The 18,081-nt window shown below is 40.6% G+C and overlaps 1 protein-coding gene across 3 annotated transcripts in view; it reads right to left on the reverse strand.

Annotated features, from left to right (window-relative positions):
* The window catches only part of RPS6KC1 (ribosomal protein S6 kinase C1), an 84,647-nt gene that overhangs the window by 52,977 nt on the left and 13,589 nt on the right, over positions 1–18,081 (reverse strand). For all 3 annotated transcript variants that reach the window (XM_071426259.1, XM_071426251.1, XM_071426269.1), the window contains 4 exons: positions 15,395–15,510; positions 13,341–13,434; positions 9,612–9,671; positions 8,460–8,822 (listed from right to left, as the gene is read on the reverse strand). In XM_071426259.1, the coding sequence (XP_071282360.1) occupies positions 8,460–8,751 (292 nt within the window). In that variant the 5' untranslated portion in view covers positions 8,752–8,822; positions 9,612–9,671; positions 13,341–13,434; positions 15,395–15,510. The remainder of the gene's footprint in view (positions 1–8,459; positions 8,823–9,611; positions 9,672–13,340; positions 13,435–15,394; positions 15,511–18,081) is intronic.

Below are 18,081 nucleotides of genomic sequence, written 5' to 3' on the forward strand. Positions count from 1 at the left end.
AGAGTTAATCTGTCAGGGCAACACAGGTGCACTCCCTACTTGAGTAGGTGGGTGACCAGGACAGGAATATTTTCACAAAAAAAGTAAGGCCATAAAGTTAGTATTACCTGTCCCAATCCTCTGTGACCTCCTCTTCCTGCTTTTCTCTCAGACTTACTAAAAATATATGTGGGCTGCCTTCCTTTAAAGAAGATATCAGAAGAGATTTGCTCCAGGAAGGAATATCCTCTTGCAGAACAAGCTACAAGGAACTTGTACGAGACTGCCTGTTGTGCCAGCCCCAAACTCCACGTTCTTAACAATTTAAACAGTAAAACTTTCTCTAAATACTGAAATCTTCAATGAAACATTTATAATTGCCAAATCTAACAGCTATAATACCATTTTTTATTTTTAAAAGTTTCTTTATCTTCTTCACAGTCTTCCTGCACATATCACCCAGCTGGATTGCTGAATTTTTCAAAGAATTGCTCTCTATAAAAATGCAAGGGAGTAAGCCTTAAAAGATTTATTTCTTCTCACAATGAAAAGAGGTTTAGCAGCACCTTCCTTATTAGTGGGTAGCCCAGCTGTTATTTTTGCCTAATTGGTTCAAGAGGACCTCTGTTCTTCTTAGGGCAAACACTTCTTACATCATGTGAAGCAGACTCCTTTGTCCATATTAGCCAAACAAAAGCTCAGGCACACCGTAAGTGACAATGCGACTCATAATCCAGCACGGGTTTGTGATGACTTTGGACACTGTTTTATAACCCCAAAATTTATTTCAGGAAGGGGAAAAGCTGCTGATTTTGGAACGAGTCTCCACCAACTTTCACAGGAGGGAGGGTAACCTTTAATTTTCAAACAATTACTTAAGTGAAATGTGGCAGGTGCTGGGGTAGACGGATACTGCAGCATCAAGGAAAGAGCTATAGATTTGAGCAGCAGGTGGGGCTTGGAATTGTGAAATAAGACCACTACCTCATCAGCTCTAGTATGCTTTACATTATATTAACAGCGAGTTACTTTGAGGTGCTGATCAAATTCTGAAGCTGAAAAAAAACCTGTAAATATTAAATAATAAGACAAAGGTTAAGCCCATTATGATAAAACAGCTTGAAGTGATCTTTTTTCCTCTTTTTATTTTTTCTCAACGTTTTGAGAGAGACAGAATTTAAGATGCAACACATTTATGAGAACCATTCTTTCTTGCTTTTCTGAAGATTCAGGACAGTACTGCGCTCTATCAACCAAGAAGAAAAGCCACTTAAAAGTTACACCTTTCACACTAAAGCACAAATTTGTGACAGTGAGTGAATGCCTACAAATTCTTCTTCCAACTTTCCAGTGTGCTGGTAACTATTATGTCCATATGTTACTTACATCATCTTCACTGCAGGTTGCCTGAGACTCTTAGAGATCTATATTTCCTATGAAGTTACCAGTTCTGCATCCTGTAGAAAACCTATGGCTACACACCTGTCATGTAAATGTCTAGGTAAACATCTCTCTAGGAGAAAAAAAATTGTTGGCACATTTGCCAAAGTTAAGAGTACACAGAAGAATGATGTGGGTGAAATGTGTTTGAGTGACCAGTAAAGAAGGAGTCAGTAACACTGAAGATAAGAAATGTAACTAGCCAGAAATATTAACCAACAAACATCTGCTTCTAGATAAACTCTCATGTTAAATCCAGAAGGTGGTGGTAGCTTTTCATGTACCTGGGAAAAATAAAATGAATGGTCACAGCACCCAGCATTTCAGGGAGGAAAGTCTTAACTTCCCATCTATCTGCTAATACTTATAGTCTTAACTGTAGGGTATTTCACCCAAATAAGACTTAATATGACAAATATTCTTGAATGTTCTTCTGCAGAACTACACTATAAGTGTTTCAAGACAGAAGAACAAGCAGTGACATCCTAGCACAGAGGAGGGAACAAAATGGTGACAGCAGCAGCAAGTGCTCCAACACAAGCACCATTGGAACAGGGGAAGAACACTGACAGTCAGAGCAAGGAAAGACGTTATACAGGCCACCACCACGAGAGAGAGGAAATTTCCAACTTCTCTGCACTTCTTGCCTAAAAGGCCAAGTTCAAATTAGAATTAGCATCCACAAACATCCCTTGCTTCAGAGCAGAGGGAATCCAGGCACAGAGACACCTACCCCTTCAAGTAAGAACAGTATACTGCAGGGGAAAAAAAAGAAAAAGGCAGATTAAAAAAATGCAATTATGAGATTCACAAATCCTGACAATCTAATAGTACTCATATTTATGTATTAAATGCAATTCATATGTACTTTTATATACTCCTATGGGAAATGGTATCTTTCCCCAAGCACTCACAAGAATCTCTAAAACAGACGAGCCAGCAGCAGGCCTTGAAGAGATCAAACCCATACTAGTCCTAGACAGCTCTGAAGCTAAGGAGGCTATTTTAAGATACTGGAAGAGTTAAGAGGAAAAGAGGACAGGAAAAGAGAAAAGGAGGATGTAAAAAGAGAGAAGCTGTATATGCAAGAACTGTTTGGGAGAGAACCAGAGCACTGATTATCATGCAGCATCATGCCCTTAAACCTATCTATGCAATTTTTCTATTCCAGTAATTTGCCTCAATTCACCTACAGTGCCTAAGGCATTGAATTCTGCAGCCAGAAACTTCAAATTTCTCACCTGCGGACAGCAGCGGCACTGTACCCTAATCAGTCTGCCCTGTCTACCCTGCATGCTGCAAGAACTGTGGCAGCCCTACTGGGTCTTCTGATGGGAGGCAGAAACCCCACACAGCTACAGTCAAAAAAAGGTTCCTGCACTTTGCAGCTAAGTGTTGTGGCTAACAACAGCTGAGATAAAAGGCAGTGCAGGCTGGAAGAGATGTCTGTCAAAGAGGCCAGGCACAGACAGCAGCCTGGCAAGGAACTGCTATGAGGAAGGACTCAAATCTTGGAAAGGTCAGAACAGCACCAAGTCAATGGAGCTAGCTGTGACCCAAGAGGGAAGGAAAATGAGATTTCTAAGGCTCACTTGGTCATGTATTTATTAATTCTTTAACAGTGAATTAATGTTCACTGCTAAGTAACCACATTCAGAGTCATCTCTGCATCACACCCTACACACTGGCTTGCAGGTATTGCTACAATTCACTTTTACATGTATTGCAAGGCCCTAAGCTCTGCAGCATGTACTAAACCTCACACCTTTATCAGCCTCCTGGTGGAGAGAAGTCCTGCAGTTTAAATGGAACTCTGCCTAAGGTCAGGGCAGGGGGAATGACACTTGCATTGGTCATCCCATCACCAACCTTCCCTGTGGAGTTCAGCACAACTCTGAGGGTTTCCCTGCAGACATCAGCTCACACCCCAATTCACCTTCTCAGAAAACAGGTCTGTTGTTTCCTTAGAGACAGTGCCACAACCAGACACATCTGCTGGATAGCTCAGAAACTGTTAACATCAATGAGGAACACTACTCAGAGGCCTTCACGAGCGAAAGGAATTTAAAATAGCTACTATGTGGTAACAGAAGTTGTCTTCACAAGTGCCATTCAACAAACAAGCAAAAGGAAGCCAGAAATGCGCTGGTGGAATGCCATGGCTGTTTCCCTTTTCATAAAGTACTGTCTTCTTGGCATTCTGTCAAGCATGCTCCTGTTTGCATCCCTGGCTCCATCACAAGTTCAAATCATAGCCCATCATAATCCCAGTAATTAGACACAAGTTGGTTTGTTTTCAGTATATCCAAAAATATCGTCTAGTTGTCCAAAGTATTCCCAGCATTTCATTGTATATGCATTTCTGGGTTAAAAGTCAAAGTCATTTTAGCAAGGTTCCAGTAATTTGTGTAATTTTTGTTCCAGCTCTGTTTACTGGATAAACATTAAAATAGCACAGAGCAGCGCAAAACTGACATTCACAGCCTGCTTTCAAAGACACCCGCAGCTTAGTCAGAACTTGTGGATCCCTAACACAAAACAGAGGTACCTGGAAAACAGCTTGTGGCTGCTGACACTCCAGAGGCATCACATACTTCATGCAACAAGGTTCATGCTGCCTAAACTAAATCAATGTTCATTCTGCCCAGCCACAGCTGCTACACATGTGAAAATAAACATCCCAAAACTCCGACGGAGTAAATGGGTCGCCTCCCTTCAGATGTTAATGTGCAACATGGACAGACCAGCAATGAACACATTTGGTTTCTAAAACACATGGAAGAGATCTTGTACTTTTCTACATGAATTAGGCTGGCCAGGTTGTGCAGAATTCTTGCTTCTTCACATGCCTGAAGTTCTTGAAACACAGCAATAAGCAGCAGTGTTAACTCTGTTCATCACACACCTCAGACTGCCCAGACCCATAATGGATGTAACTAAAGAAAGGCTGCTGTTGTAAAAAGAGGAGCAGGACTCTCCTTCTTTATTACAAAAAAAACCTCTCCATAATTTCAGCCTCGTGATCTGCTTCTTCCTAACATAAACTATGCCCCATACCAAAGACAGGGAATGCACTACTTTGCATAAAACAGAGTTAACTTCCAGCTAGAAGTCGGTGGCTTGCTATTGATTAGTGCATTTTTTTCCATCTCTAGGCCTGAAGCAATGCACTGACCTCAAAGTGCTCTGACATGCTAACAAAACAAAGGAACAGCTATAATTGTGAGCCAAAGTTTCTATCAGTTAGCATACTCAGTATGCTTAAAAAGGCACAAAACCTTGAATTCTAGAAGGTTTCAGCTCCTAGAGAATTGTTGAACCATCCTACACAACCTGTCTTCCAAAAGCTTCCAAACCCTGCATGCAGCAATGCCCAAAAAAGACAGAGGAGCAGCAGCATTGGTACATATTCAGAAGGAAAAGGAAATTATGGCAGCTACTCCCTGTCACTGCAAGCAAGGCAGCTCTGGTATACACAAAATAGGAAGATGCAAAAGGTGCAGTTCCAGGGCTACACTGCCAGTCCAAGATTTTATTCTTCTTCCCACTGACAACTGGTTAATACTAAAGATGAGTATGAGCAGAAGTAGGCCAGACATGTATAAGGAGCAGATGCCCAGAGTCCAAGGTATATACCAGTCTCTGAGCACGCAGGCTTTCCCCAAGGGACACAAATTGGGTCTCCTGGCAGGACTATAAACAGGACATGAAAGGATTTAGTACTAAACTCTGGAAGAGACTAGCAAAAGAAAATACATGTGCACCTTGCCCAGAATAATTAACACCACTGTACATCTGAGAGCATGTGCACAGAGCAGAAAACAAAGTCAAGATGGCCATTTCTCAAATATACAACACCTGCCTTGCCCAACACTGGTGCCAGCAGCTCAGAGAGCTGGAAAATCATCAGGAATATAACAGGCTCAAGTGTGCTCAAATGCCTGTAGGGAAGCTACCTACCTCAAACTAACCAGCACAGGTCTATAAACCTGCAGCACTGAACTTTCCCGGGCACGGTTTTGTCGAGCAGATCTTGTGCTGAGCCTAAAGGAGCGACTGGTGCCAGACACAGCCTCACCCCCCAGACCCAGCGAAGCAGCTCACAGAGGCGCTGCACCTGAGCGAGTGCTCTGCCTCAAAAGCCAAGCTGGAAGCACAGAGGATGGGCGGCATTCCTTCCCCCATCTCCGTGCGCTGCTACAACGGCCCGATTCCAAGTCTCGGATAGCAATTTCTATTTCCTTGCCGCCACCTCGTGGCCAAGGTCTGTATTCCCGTGTCCCTGCATTTTCCAGGGAAAAAGCCACCTGCGGCCCACCCTGCAGAGGCTGTACACAGAGACAACGGCACTGCACAGGTGGGTAAGGCTCGATGAACACTGTGTTTCACTCTCAGCTGTTACAAAGTCTTATTTACACTGAAGAGGTGCAAAAGAATCAGTGGCAGACGACCAGAAGCGTTTTGTAATAATTGCACCATCCTTATCTTTGAAAGGAGTATGTTATTATCCATGTGAAATACATAACTAGGGGTGTTTAAATAACAAGTGATTAGGTAGAAGATTTGCGGGTTTTTACTGCAATATACATTAAATGTTCACATATTTATGCTAAACACACTGCCTTCACAAAGCAGCTAGATTAGAAAGTTTTGTTTGCGTTTTTTTTGTTTGTTTGTTTGTTTTTACTGTCCTCATAGATCAGGAGATGGCACATTTTTAAGACATTTGGACCAGCCCTGCCATCATGAAGAGGGCAACAGTGTCTCTCTGCCAGCTTTCATAAGCTTCAAGGAGAATGGGACAAAATGAGCTGGACCTACCCAAATCTAGTGTGAACGCCCAAAAGAGAAGGAATATTCCTTCACAGCCATGCAGGGTAACACAGAGAAATGAAAAAAAACAGCTGGCTGCTAGGAACCACCCTGTGTACAATTATCCCAAGGGATAAGATGCCACCTAAAATGCAACTCGTTCCCATTAATCCCTCTTGTGTGCAATACAGATACAATGTCAGGGACTGCAAAGAAAAAGGTGCTGGTGTTGGTTACATGTTTCTTCATCCATCAGGAATGCTGACACACATCACACAAGTAACCATCACCAAAAATTTATTAATAACTCCCACTGCACTGAGTGACATCAAGAAAATCAGGCAGAATATCACAATTTTCTAAAATTCCTTTAATTTCTTCCTAGCCTGAAAAGCAGGGATAAGTGGATGACAGAAAAGGATTAACAGTTTTCTGAGGCAGCTGGAAGAGTGGCTAGACAACAGCAAAGAAGAAAAAAATCCTTGGAGGAAATTTTGGTACATATAAAGAAGAAATTCAGCCTGCTCTGGCTGAACAAGTCCATATGCATGAGTTGAGCAAGTCACCTACATGCAAAAAAGTCTTTCACAACTTTAAAGCAAACATATTACCCTAAAGATTACCATGAATTCAAAGCCAACATGTTTAACCACTGCCACAACTCAAGTATACACGGTAATTACCACAGCAAAACTGATGGGTAATAGACTGACTTGTTTTCATGCCCTAACGGTTTGAAACTGTTTAATAAAGAAAGCTTTTGAAGTTGAAGTTTGAACTGTCAGTTCAAAACAGCATCATGGCAGCCTTGCATCATGGCTGGCAGACAGAAGTGTTTATGACAAAATCGGATATCCTTCAGAAGATCACAACTGAAAGGCCCACAGGTCTATGAAAAAGTGTACTTGCAAAGAAAGAATAGCTGGGCTCTCCAAAAGAAGACTGCCAGCATATTCAACACTAAGAATGAAAAACATTTTGACAACACAGGCAAGGAAAGGAAGGATGCTATTGAAAAGCCACAACAAGCAGCAAAGCAGCAACCCTACTGACATCACTGAGACTTGAAAAGAGGTGGATTTACTTTTGCCAAAAAGTATAAGACACTTTAAGCAAAGGCTATGCACATATCTTGGCTCACACCTCTAGTTCCCATCAGTAACCTACCCATTATTTTTTGCCAGGCCCTATTAAATCAGCTCAGCAGGTAATTTCCATTGCTAGAACTGTTCAGAAGGTCTGGACCACTGCTGTGCATCCCACTGGGATGCAGCAAAGGCTTCTTGCTTGTGTGTGTTTGGTACATTCATGTCTAAGTCCAGATCTGGAGCAGCAGAATGCACCTGTGCTGTACGCTGTCAAACAAAGGCACAATTCTAATCTCACTCATTTGATCTGTGTGGGACAGAAGCACAATATACAGACCCTGAATTCACTCCAGGAAAGAACAAATCTTTCCCTGTACTTTATAGTTTTAAGCCACTGTTGGACAAAACACAGATTACATGAGGTTATACTTGAGATTCTCAAGAGAGAGAAAGGAAAAAATTTTCTTCCTTACTGACAAAGTGCAAGGAGGCAGAAATTTGTATGTAGTTGCAACCAGTCTATTAACAACAGCTTTTGCAGACATATATTGACAGACCAAAGTCTTTTGAAAAGGTAAAAAAAAACCCCTGTTCTCCTCTAGCAATGCAAGCATATAAGTTTCTATGCATCCTTTAGCTAGAAAAGGAGAACAGTTTAATGAAAGAAGCAAGAGGCTGTGAGACAAGAGCAATTCTAATCCTTTTGTGATTGGGAAGTTAACCTGAGTCTGCCTCTTCCCAAGCGTAAAATGGGGATAAGTAATCCTCACTTAACCATGTAAATTAAATAATGTTTCAACAGTGCTGCAAGTGCCACATATTAATTAATGGCTAGGCAATAAAAAGGAAAGAGGCAAAAGTGGAGCACTTTGCTACTTACCTGCAAGTTGAAGGTTGTGCTGCAATTCTAACAGAGGAGATACTGGGCACTTGGAAGATGAGACCCTAAATTATCATTCAGTCTTAGAGAGAAAAGTTTCTCTCTCTCTCACATGCACATAGCTATCAAGTACATGAAAGCCAAGCACATGTAACTCTGCATTTCAGATCACTTCTCTACAATGCAGTAAGCTGCTGTTAGCCATGGAAATGTCATAAACATAACCAAGGAGAAGACAAACATCATGAGAAGATCCATACCTTGAACACCTTCCAGAAGCAGATCAACCCCCTTCCTATAAAAGCTTAAGGCAGTTTCATAATCTTCCTCTTCCTCCTTCTTCAAGGCCAGTTTTATTAACTCGCCTGCTTTCTCCAAGTAATCTTGTTTGCCTGGCTTGGATTTTAAGCTTCCAGTAAATAAACCATGGCTTTCCTTTTCTCCTTCAGGTTTGCTCCACTCCTGCTCAGATGCCAGCGTGCTTTGGACTAGGGGCTCAGAAGTAACACAAAGGCCAGCAGCTCTACTGGGAGAACTTTGGTTGGATGCCATTCCATCATCCACCTCAGCGAGAGAATCTACATCGACTGTCAGAGAGATCAGGTCACTGTCACTGGAGAAGCCTGGAAGTCAGAAAGGCATCCATTACTCTGGATTGCTCATATACCTTAGAAGCCTTCAAAATTCCTTAGCCCATTCAAAGATTTAGCTCTTTTCACTTATGCAGTTTCCTCAGAATACCCACAGAAACTCCCTGATTGCAATGCTGCTCTAAAAAAATTTTTTGTACCTACAGAAACATATTTTTAAAAATTAATGACAAACTCTGCAAAACAACCAGTCTTCATTTCAGTACTGGGAATTAAGAGACCAACATCTAACACCCAACTTAAACTTCCAAAGCAGCTTACCATTGGGCTCCAGGAAATTACAAAACTAAACCTGTGTGACAGGAGCCAAATTACTGTTGCAAGAAATCCCAACACACTGTTTATAATCAGCAAGATGAAGTATCCTCAAAACAGTAAATTAGGAGTTTGAATTAACACAGAGTTACTGTCAGCTTATGCATCATGCAGTACTCAGATCACATGTAATACATATAATCTTCCTTCATTGCTAACACATGGTAAAATAAATTACTTAGCACCTCTTTCATCACTCAGATCTGAGCTAACACATTTTATTTTACATTTGCTGTAAGTCACTACACCCATACTGCAAACTGACCTTCAGTATCTAAACCACAGGTACTTGTCATGGTTATTTGGGAATAAATGGCAACAAAGCTATTTTACATATATACCATCTCATTCTGTAAGGATTATCATCCATAAAAGGCATTCATTCAATTAGGGTTTTCTGATGATTTAATTCCCACAAATGTAATGGAGACAACTTCCAGATCTCACCTCCACATTCCGATTGGCTCGTAAGCGTCACATCATCAAGCCCACTTAAATCCTTTCGAACTGAAAAGAAGGACAAAAATGTTTCTGACACCCATATGTACAACAGATTACTTTTGCCATCAGAATGAAAATACATGACCCTCCTATAAGTAAAAGTATATAATATGAAACTGCTCTTTGACTGGCTATCAGAGATACCCATTTGTTAACACACCATTAAAAATAGGTATTAGGTTTGCCATTTCTCACTGCTTCCAAGATTCAAAAAACAAAACACAGCTCCTTGCTTGGATAGGGGATTATTCGAACCTCACACTCCACCTCATTTCACCAACAGCAAGACCATAGTCCCTATCTCTCTCTGCTCTGACAATTTACAGCTAAGGAGATGTAAAACAGGAAAGTTTTCAAAGCTGGGACCTACACACAAGGGAAAAAAAAAAAAGTCAGCTTTCAGTCTCAAAAACGTCATTCCAGAATAGTACTCTGCATGAGACATATGGAGCAAGCCACAAATTTGGCAGTGCCACCTGGATATCAAGTAGCAGTTTGTTTTATCACCTTGGCACATGTACCCACTGAGGCAATAAAACAGGCAACAAGGTCAAGACATTTAGCTGTTTGCATGCACAGAGAAAGTAAATTCTGAGCTAAAACCTGCTGTCTGCTTTCTCCTATATTATTGTCAGATTGATGAGTTTAACCACGTTTCCAAGTAACATATTCTGACTTATTTTCAAAAAGTATATAGCAGCAGCTAGAAGCTGACTCAAAGGCAACTAACTCCACCTTTCTTTTACATTTTGCAGCTGTAAAGTTACAGGAGTTTACAATTCATGGAAGAGAAGTAAGAAGGCACTGTAGAAATACTGCTTTTCCAAAAGCCAGCAGTTCCTTAACATGAGTGAGAGGAAAAAGACATGAAGGACAACAAATTACCAGCCACTCTTTGTCTGAAAAGCAAGGGACAGTGATACTTATGACACTATACTATACTACTTGAGAGGAAGGGACAGGGTGCAGAGGAGACAATGTTCCTGATCTTCTCATGGAAGGGCCATAAAGGGAAGTGTACAGGCAGAGAAGAAAACTGTGTAGCCCCCAGTCCTGCAAGAAAGAAGAAAAACAACAGAAAAGCTGGAGGAGGGCAGAGGATTCATTAACTAGCATAATAATAATGGGCCATTCACCTGCTCAATTTAGGGGCAGCAATATCAAATTTGGGGGTGGAGAACTGAGCATTTATTAAACATCATTTAGAGGTACCAGGTGATGAAAGCAGATCTGATTGATGGAAGAAGAGTGCAGAGAGAAACCATGAATGGAAAAGCTGTGGGTTTTGGAAGGCTGCTCTGGCCACTCAGATGAGATGAATTAGAGCCCATCCACAGAGCAGATTTCACAGAGACTCAAGTTCCCCTCCCTACAGGCCAAACAAAACCACGTTTGCTCTTGTCTTGTAGCCAAGTGGACCAAAAGCTCTATGAACACAGCTAGCATGGCACAGAGCCTGAGCTAATAAACTTTTCTTTAGGTCAGGTTTAGAGCCCAGAGCTGGCACCACACAACTATAGTCATGGGGTTTCCAGTCAGCTTATGGGGTAGGAAACATCTCAAGCACACAAGATTATTTCTGGGAAGATAATGTGTACATGGTAAAACAGAAGGAGAGAGGAAAAAAGAGAATGAAAAAAAATATATACTTCCTGATGAAGTTCTCAAAAGAATCTGGTAAGTTAATTAATATAGAAAGATTTATGATGAGCAAGTGGGACATCTGAACATCATTCAGTGTACACAGAGAAGACAAAATGACTGTTTATCAGGAATATAAGATGAGAATAATGATGCTGAAATTGAACACAAATCTCTGTACTCGTCTGAAAAAGGTATCTGAAAAGTAAACACAGTTTCCAAAAACTGGTGGAAAGCCTGGGTAACCTGGCCTCTTGAAAAGCAGATTCCTACAAAAGCATGAACTGCCAAACTCCTTTTACAAGCAAGAAAATTGTTGCTTATTTTGGTACAAAAACATTCCTACTACTGTCAATTTGCATCTTCCACCATTAATGTGAACACCTTCTGCAAAATGAACTTTGTCTGGAAAGAACAGATAAAAGTGAGAAAACACAACCCACCCTTAAAAGCAAACAGCAGCACCTGTTAAGGGATGGATTTGCTACTTCTAAGTACAACAGCTTGAAGGAGCAGTGCCCACGTGGAGGCCCTTGCATACCCACAGAAGGTGACAGAGTGAACCAGCCACAGTTAACTGCCATAATCAGACTGGGAAAAATCAGCTGCAGGCAGGAGGCTGTGAGGAGAGTCAGGGAGAGGACTCAGGGCCGAGTATTGCCACTGCCATCTAGAGGTTTTACAGACAGACGTTCCTTCTGTCCACAGCCTCCTGCCCACCAAAATCTGCTTTCAAACATAAGACAATGTGAGCTGGAAGACACATAGGTTTTTAGAAAATGTAACTCCACAAAATTCACATTCAGCATGTTCAACTCCTGTGCTCATGGCTGTTCCAAGGATCCCGTAAAAGCCCTCCAGCCGATTCAGAAGGGTATCAAAGAATTTTTCTACTTTACAGCATTTTTTCTTTTCAGTATTTTATCTGACATAAAGGAAGTGGTTTTCTTCTGCTAAAAATGAGGCCCTTGTGAATAATGAATAGAAATGTTCACATTAAGCACTTTTAGAAGCAGTCTATTTTATAGGGCACAGTGTAAAGTGAGTGCATTGTCAGAATCTGAAATGTTAAATTTCACAGAAATCATTAAAACCCTTTAACACTAGTTAGTGCTATTTATCATAGCTGCCCTCTTCAACTAAACAATTACATATAAACACACATATATTTATATATAAACATATGTTTTATATATAAACATAAACCTATATGGTTTTATATATAAACAACAACAACTTCTATACTTTTCCCTTCACAGAACAAAATATTGTGGGGACATTAGTTCATTAACATCATAGAAGGTACTACAAAATAAAATGCAAAGCTCATTTCCTATGTAGAATATATTGTACGACTAAGAACAAAGTTATTGACACAGAGAGATCCCAGGGACAAGTCATACAACCTGAAGTGAAAAAAATTAACCAACCACTGTCAGAAGACAAAACCCATGTTTTGTTCTGCAAGGATTGCTTTATCAAAGCAAATTCTATGCCAGAATGATCAGATCCCCTCCTAAAGAAGCTTAACAAGTGTTTGTATAATAATGTGGATTTATACATGAGTGCTAAGCAATTCCAAAGGAAAACTTAAGAATTGAAGAAGAATTTCATAGAAATCACAAGGACCAAGCATAACTCAGAAACACATAAATATCTAAAAGATTGCAGGGTACACAGAAATGCTTAACTGACTCAGCCTAGAGGCAGGCAAGAAGCTCCAGTACAGTATTTATTTGGGCTGACTGACCCTTCCTTACAGCTCTACTATTATTTAGTGCAAGTGAACTGCCCCTAAAAGTGTCACTAAAATTACTCTACACGTGCTATCCAAGTCAGCATTACACCTTTAGAATGAAACTTCAGCTCTGCTGACCCAAATTTCTCTCTTGCCAATCCCAGCTCAGCATTTTTGCCATAACAAGCAAACACAAACTGGAGGCCAATGCTCCATGAAGAAATCTGTCACTTGCCATTTACGAGCTGCTTTAAAACAGATCATGCCATGAGGTTATGTGGGAAGAGAAAGCAAACCTTCAGAGCTGCAGTCAGACAGATTGTCAGTCAGAGAGTCAGACAGAGGCTCAACAGGACCAATCAACTCAGAGCCATCATGCACCTCTCCACCCTGAAAAAAAAAAGAGGCAAAGGAATTACTCAGCTGCTGTGCTCTTTGGAAATTCTCATTGTATAGAAGTGATAGCCAAAATGATAATTCCTAATCAGTGAGTGCTCCATTACTTCAGAGTTAATGAATTGAATTAAACCATATAAGCCTGCAAAATTTAGCAAGGACTTACAGTTAAGCCATGTTTGGTTGCCACAGACTGACTAGGTATCTAAATATTTAACCTACTGCAGGTTGAGAATTTTGAACCACACAGACCTGCACACCCAAGTCTAACAGAGAGAGAATAACAGTGCTCCTGATCTCTTGTGTCACATGTAGTCTGTGCCCTTCAGTGGTGCTCCCAAGCACAGGACTGTCTATCAGACTAATGTCCCACTCATGACCCACTATCTTGACTTCAGTCATAGCTGAGACTTCACAAAGATACAAGGAGGACATTCCTCTCCAAGCCTGAAAGGAATTAAAGCTAAGAGAAGTAACAATAGCATTAGAAACCACCTAAATATTTCAGTGCTTCCTTAAATTTCTGCTTCACATCACAGGTGCACACTTTCCATGCCACTTTAACCAAAAGTGCACCATTTTCAAAATCATATTACAAACAGGCATTGCTAATCTGTCTTGAACCAGCCCAGCACATTTTCACACAAGCCAGCTCATTCTTCTGGAGTTTATAGCACATAGATGAACAGAACACTCCCTTCAGATGTTTCTAAGAATTCATTGTCCAAGTCTCTCTCTCCACAGCCACAAAAATCTGAAAAGGAACAAAACCACCCATGGGTAGAGCTAAAAGCACACAGGCTGAGCTGGTGACAGACCAAACCTAAGGCTCTCTTACAGGAAAGCATGACACAACATCAGCTAACAAATGAGCCTAAATTATTGCATTTGCATAACCCCCCTTGAAGACATAGTTTGTCCTAAAAAAACATTGGTTTTCTAGTTTTATTCATTTCCCTGCAAAGCCAGAAAAGGTCCATTGGGAGACTAAAACTAACACTTTTATTAAGCAAAGGAAGGAAAGAGAGGTCTGAAAAACTACCCAAAACCACAGAAGTATTTCCAAAGAACTGAAAAAATGCAAATGCAAATAAACCAAAAAGTAAAATAGTCTAACTCGGTCTCCCAGTCATTTATTGACACCAAAGCTTAAAGAACATTATTTTAAGTATTTTAAAGAACACTGCAATAACTTCATCATGAAAACAAGTGAAGAATCTTAAGCTTTGATAAAATTTTGCTCTTGCATATAGATATCATTTAAATATACTAAACACATTAATATGCTTAAGTCTCATCTCAGCCAGATGAACATTTCCTTAATTCTAGAGAGTTACTATCACGGGTACATGTAAATTTATGCTTATGAGTTTGCAGTACATTAGGCTAAGCTACTGAAAATAAAGAGGTTTGAAGGAACTATTGAACAGAAACTGCTTCAGCTGTAATAAAGAGCAAGTCCATATCAATGTACTGTCCTAAAATTTGTTTTGGAGACTGGTTCTCACAGCACTGTACAAGCAGCAGGTTGGACTAGTTACACGCTGAATTTGTTGCTGTGGACCTAAGTCCACAAAGACCATAAGGAACCAGTGTAAACAGTCTTCACTCCTTTGGTTTGAAACTATAAACACCTACTGAAAATATAGGAACAGTGACAATATTTGTATTACTTCCCACTGGAATTTATCATCACAAGTTCTGCTCAGCATTCAATAAAAAAAAATTCAAATCTCTTCACCTGAAGTTCCTGTAAAACTTTCCACCTTGCAGAGGTGTGGCATGGGATTTTTTTAAAGCCACATTTCCAGGGTGAGCGGAAAAGCCCCAGTCCCTTCACAAAGCATGTCAGAGCAGCTCACTGCCATTCCGTGGTTTATAAAGTAAAGCAGAATCAGCACTACACTTCAGTCATGTCAGTAAGAAGCAAATACTTCTGCAAATACCAACCAACCTTAAAAAACTCTTCCAGCTGTTTGCTGTTATAGAGAGCAGGGATATTGGCAGAAAACTGCAAGAGATCTTCAGCACATTGCCTTCTTTCTTCAATCACAGTTTCATCAAATCGCCCTGGAACAGACACACAGATTGACAGCTTTAGAAATAACCACACATTTATTTTGCAATAACAACTACAACGAAAGAAAACAAACGAGACAAAAGCAACCTTCTGGAGACAATGCCCTGAGTCTATGAAAGTCACTCCAATGCTTCAGGAGAACATAGCAAATCTTCAAACTTCCTATTCTCAATTGTCCCTAGAGTCCCGTCTTCTGCAATCCGCTCGGATGATGAAAGCTGGCAGCTACGACAAGAATCCTTCGCCCTCTCATCGTAAGAATATGTGAGGCAACACTCTTGATTAGCCAAGAGACACTAACGGATGTCCAGTGTTATCTGACAATAAATGATACATGCACAATTTGACAATATGCCAGTCAGTGTCAGCCTTGATTATGGCCCAAATCCTGTAAGGAGCTGAGCAATCTTCACGTATTCTCAAGAACAACGCACAATATGAGCGGGTAGTAAACAAAGTATTGCTAAAAGCCCCCAAACAGATCTTCAATTCCAAGGTGCCATTTATGGAGGAGACAAAGTGTAGGGGAGATGGTGAAGCCCTGCTACCAGACACTGAAGCTTTCCTCTGAAGTAACTCCATGCAGACAGGGTCTCATCTCCTTCTGGATTCAAGAGGTAAACAGAGCTGGAAGCAGCTCATTTACTAAAACGTATGATCATTCCTTTTTCTCTACTCAGCACCCAAAACATTCCAATTAGAAAAAACATACTTAAAAACAATCCCACAGTTCACCTGAAGAGATTTGCTTCTCAGGAGAAAACCCTTGGGTTGCTACCTTAAATTCACATCCTTCACAATTGCACGCAACTTATTTTAGCTTTTTATATCAACATCACTTTGTTGTTGAAATAGTTACAAGTTTACAAAAGAAAAAGGGCAGAGGTTAACAGTAATAATTGGAGGAGAATAGAACAGATATTGCAACAGCTATACAGAGGGGGAAAAAAGGACTGGGAAGACAAGTTCAAGAAACAGTACTGCTATAACAGCATGACCAGAAAAATAAGAACCACCTGTGACAGCTCTGTGGCATTAACCTTTGAAGAGGACAAAAGAAACATTGAATACAAAAGCAAAATTCATTTATACTTAGAGCAAGCAAAAAAATAATCCCAGAAGAAAGTATCAAAGCAGGATTCTTTCCAGAAATTCTTCAAGTAAATAGCTCCTGCCCATGCGGTATCAGAAAAAAGAAAATAAAACTAAAAAGACACACACATACTCACAAGATCACAAACAAAGCTTTTAGAGCTTATTTTTCCCATGAAAGAAAAGAAAAGACATCATTGGGCTAATTTTCAGCTGGACTGGTTCCGTGCCTTGCCCACCCTGCCGTTTCAGTTGTACAAACAGGAGCAGCTGCACAAAAGAGTGAGCAACAAGCAAGCAGAAAGAAGGCAAAAGCAATGCTACCACCGTGAGTGGGAACATTGAAATCAGGCCCTATTAAACTGCTCACCAAACTTCCTAAGTCTTCAGAGCAACACTGGGGGTGCATTAGGGCTCTTGGCTCATTACATGCAAAATTGGACGTCATGGAAAGAAAACAACTTCCCTCAGCAAAGCACAGCAGCATGGGCCAGCTAAATGAATCTACAAATTCACACAAACGCTGTTACAATGCAGTAGAAAATCAATGGTGAAGAAGTAAACACCTAACAATACCAGAAACAGAAAACTTCTGCAAGAAAAAAATTCTGTAAGATATTTTTCCTTGTTTCTCAAGAATCTCTCCCTTTCATTTAATCAAGCTCAATAAAAACGAATCTTGCTTATTTACATCTTCTCAGTATCTCCACTGGGCACCAGTGTGAGTATCTCCACTGAGCACCAGTGTGACAGCAGGCTGGCCAGTGTGCATTCACTGATTGCCAGGCAGCTGCAAACCCCACAGGTATGAGCTGAGCCTGCCTGGCCCTCAGCAGCACCAAAACACATGCTCTCTTCTTACTCAGCTGCCATTTCACAGACTTTGCAGAAGTATAACTACATTTGCAACCACTTTCACTCTCAAATTTATCTGATATTAGCCACATCAGTAAGGGGTTCGACTTTTTAAAGGCACAATTACACAAGCCTTAGTTTCTTAGGACGCTGAGCTAAAAAATAGAAATAGATGTTAGAACAGAGCTGTTGAAACATTAGTCACTGTCGCATTTTCCAGCCCATTAGCATCATGATAGCATCAGAAAAACTGCTTCTAGAACTAGAGGGCTTTAGGGGAAGGAAGAACATTATTCAGTACTGGTTCAGTTCACAGACCTCCTGGCATCTTGCTGGCAGTTTAATTCCCAGGCAGCCCTGCCCACCTCCTTCCTCCTTTTCCTTTTTTTTGTACTTTCAAGCAATGTTGTATTGCTCAACACTTTCATTGTCACTCTTCTCAAGGAAATGCTCAAAGGTGCTTACGCAGCCAGCTGACTCTTCCAACATTTCTATCAGGATGTCATTCTGCATCTAAATCAACATTATTTCTGCTAGTCTTTACAATTCTCAGACATACACACACTTCATTATAGGAATCACATCTTTCTGATATTTGTAAGAAGTGTCAACTA

This window comes from Agelaius tricolor, unplaced genomic scaffold, assembly GCF_023055355.1.
Source record: "Agelaius tricolor isolate 1412-34295 unplaced genomic scaffold, bAgeTri1.0.p SCAF_1, whole genome shotgun sequence".
Classification (NCBI taxonomy): domain Eukaryota; kingdom Metazoa; phylum Chordata; class Aves; order Passeriformes; family Icteridae; genus Agelaius; species Agelaius tricolor.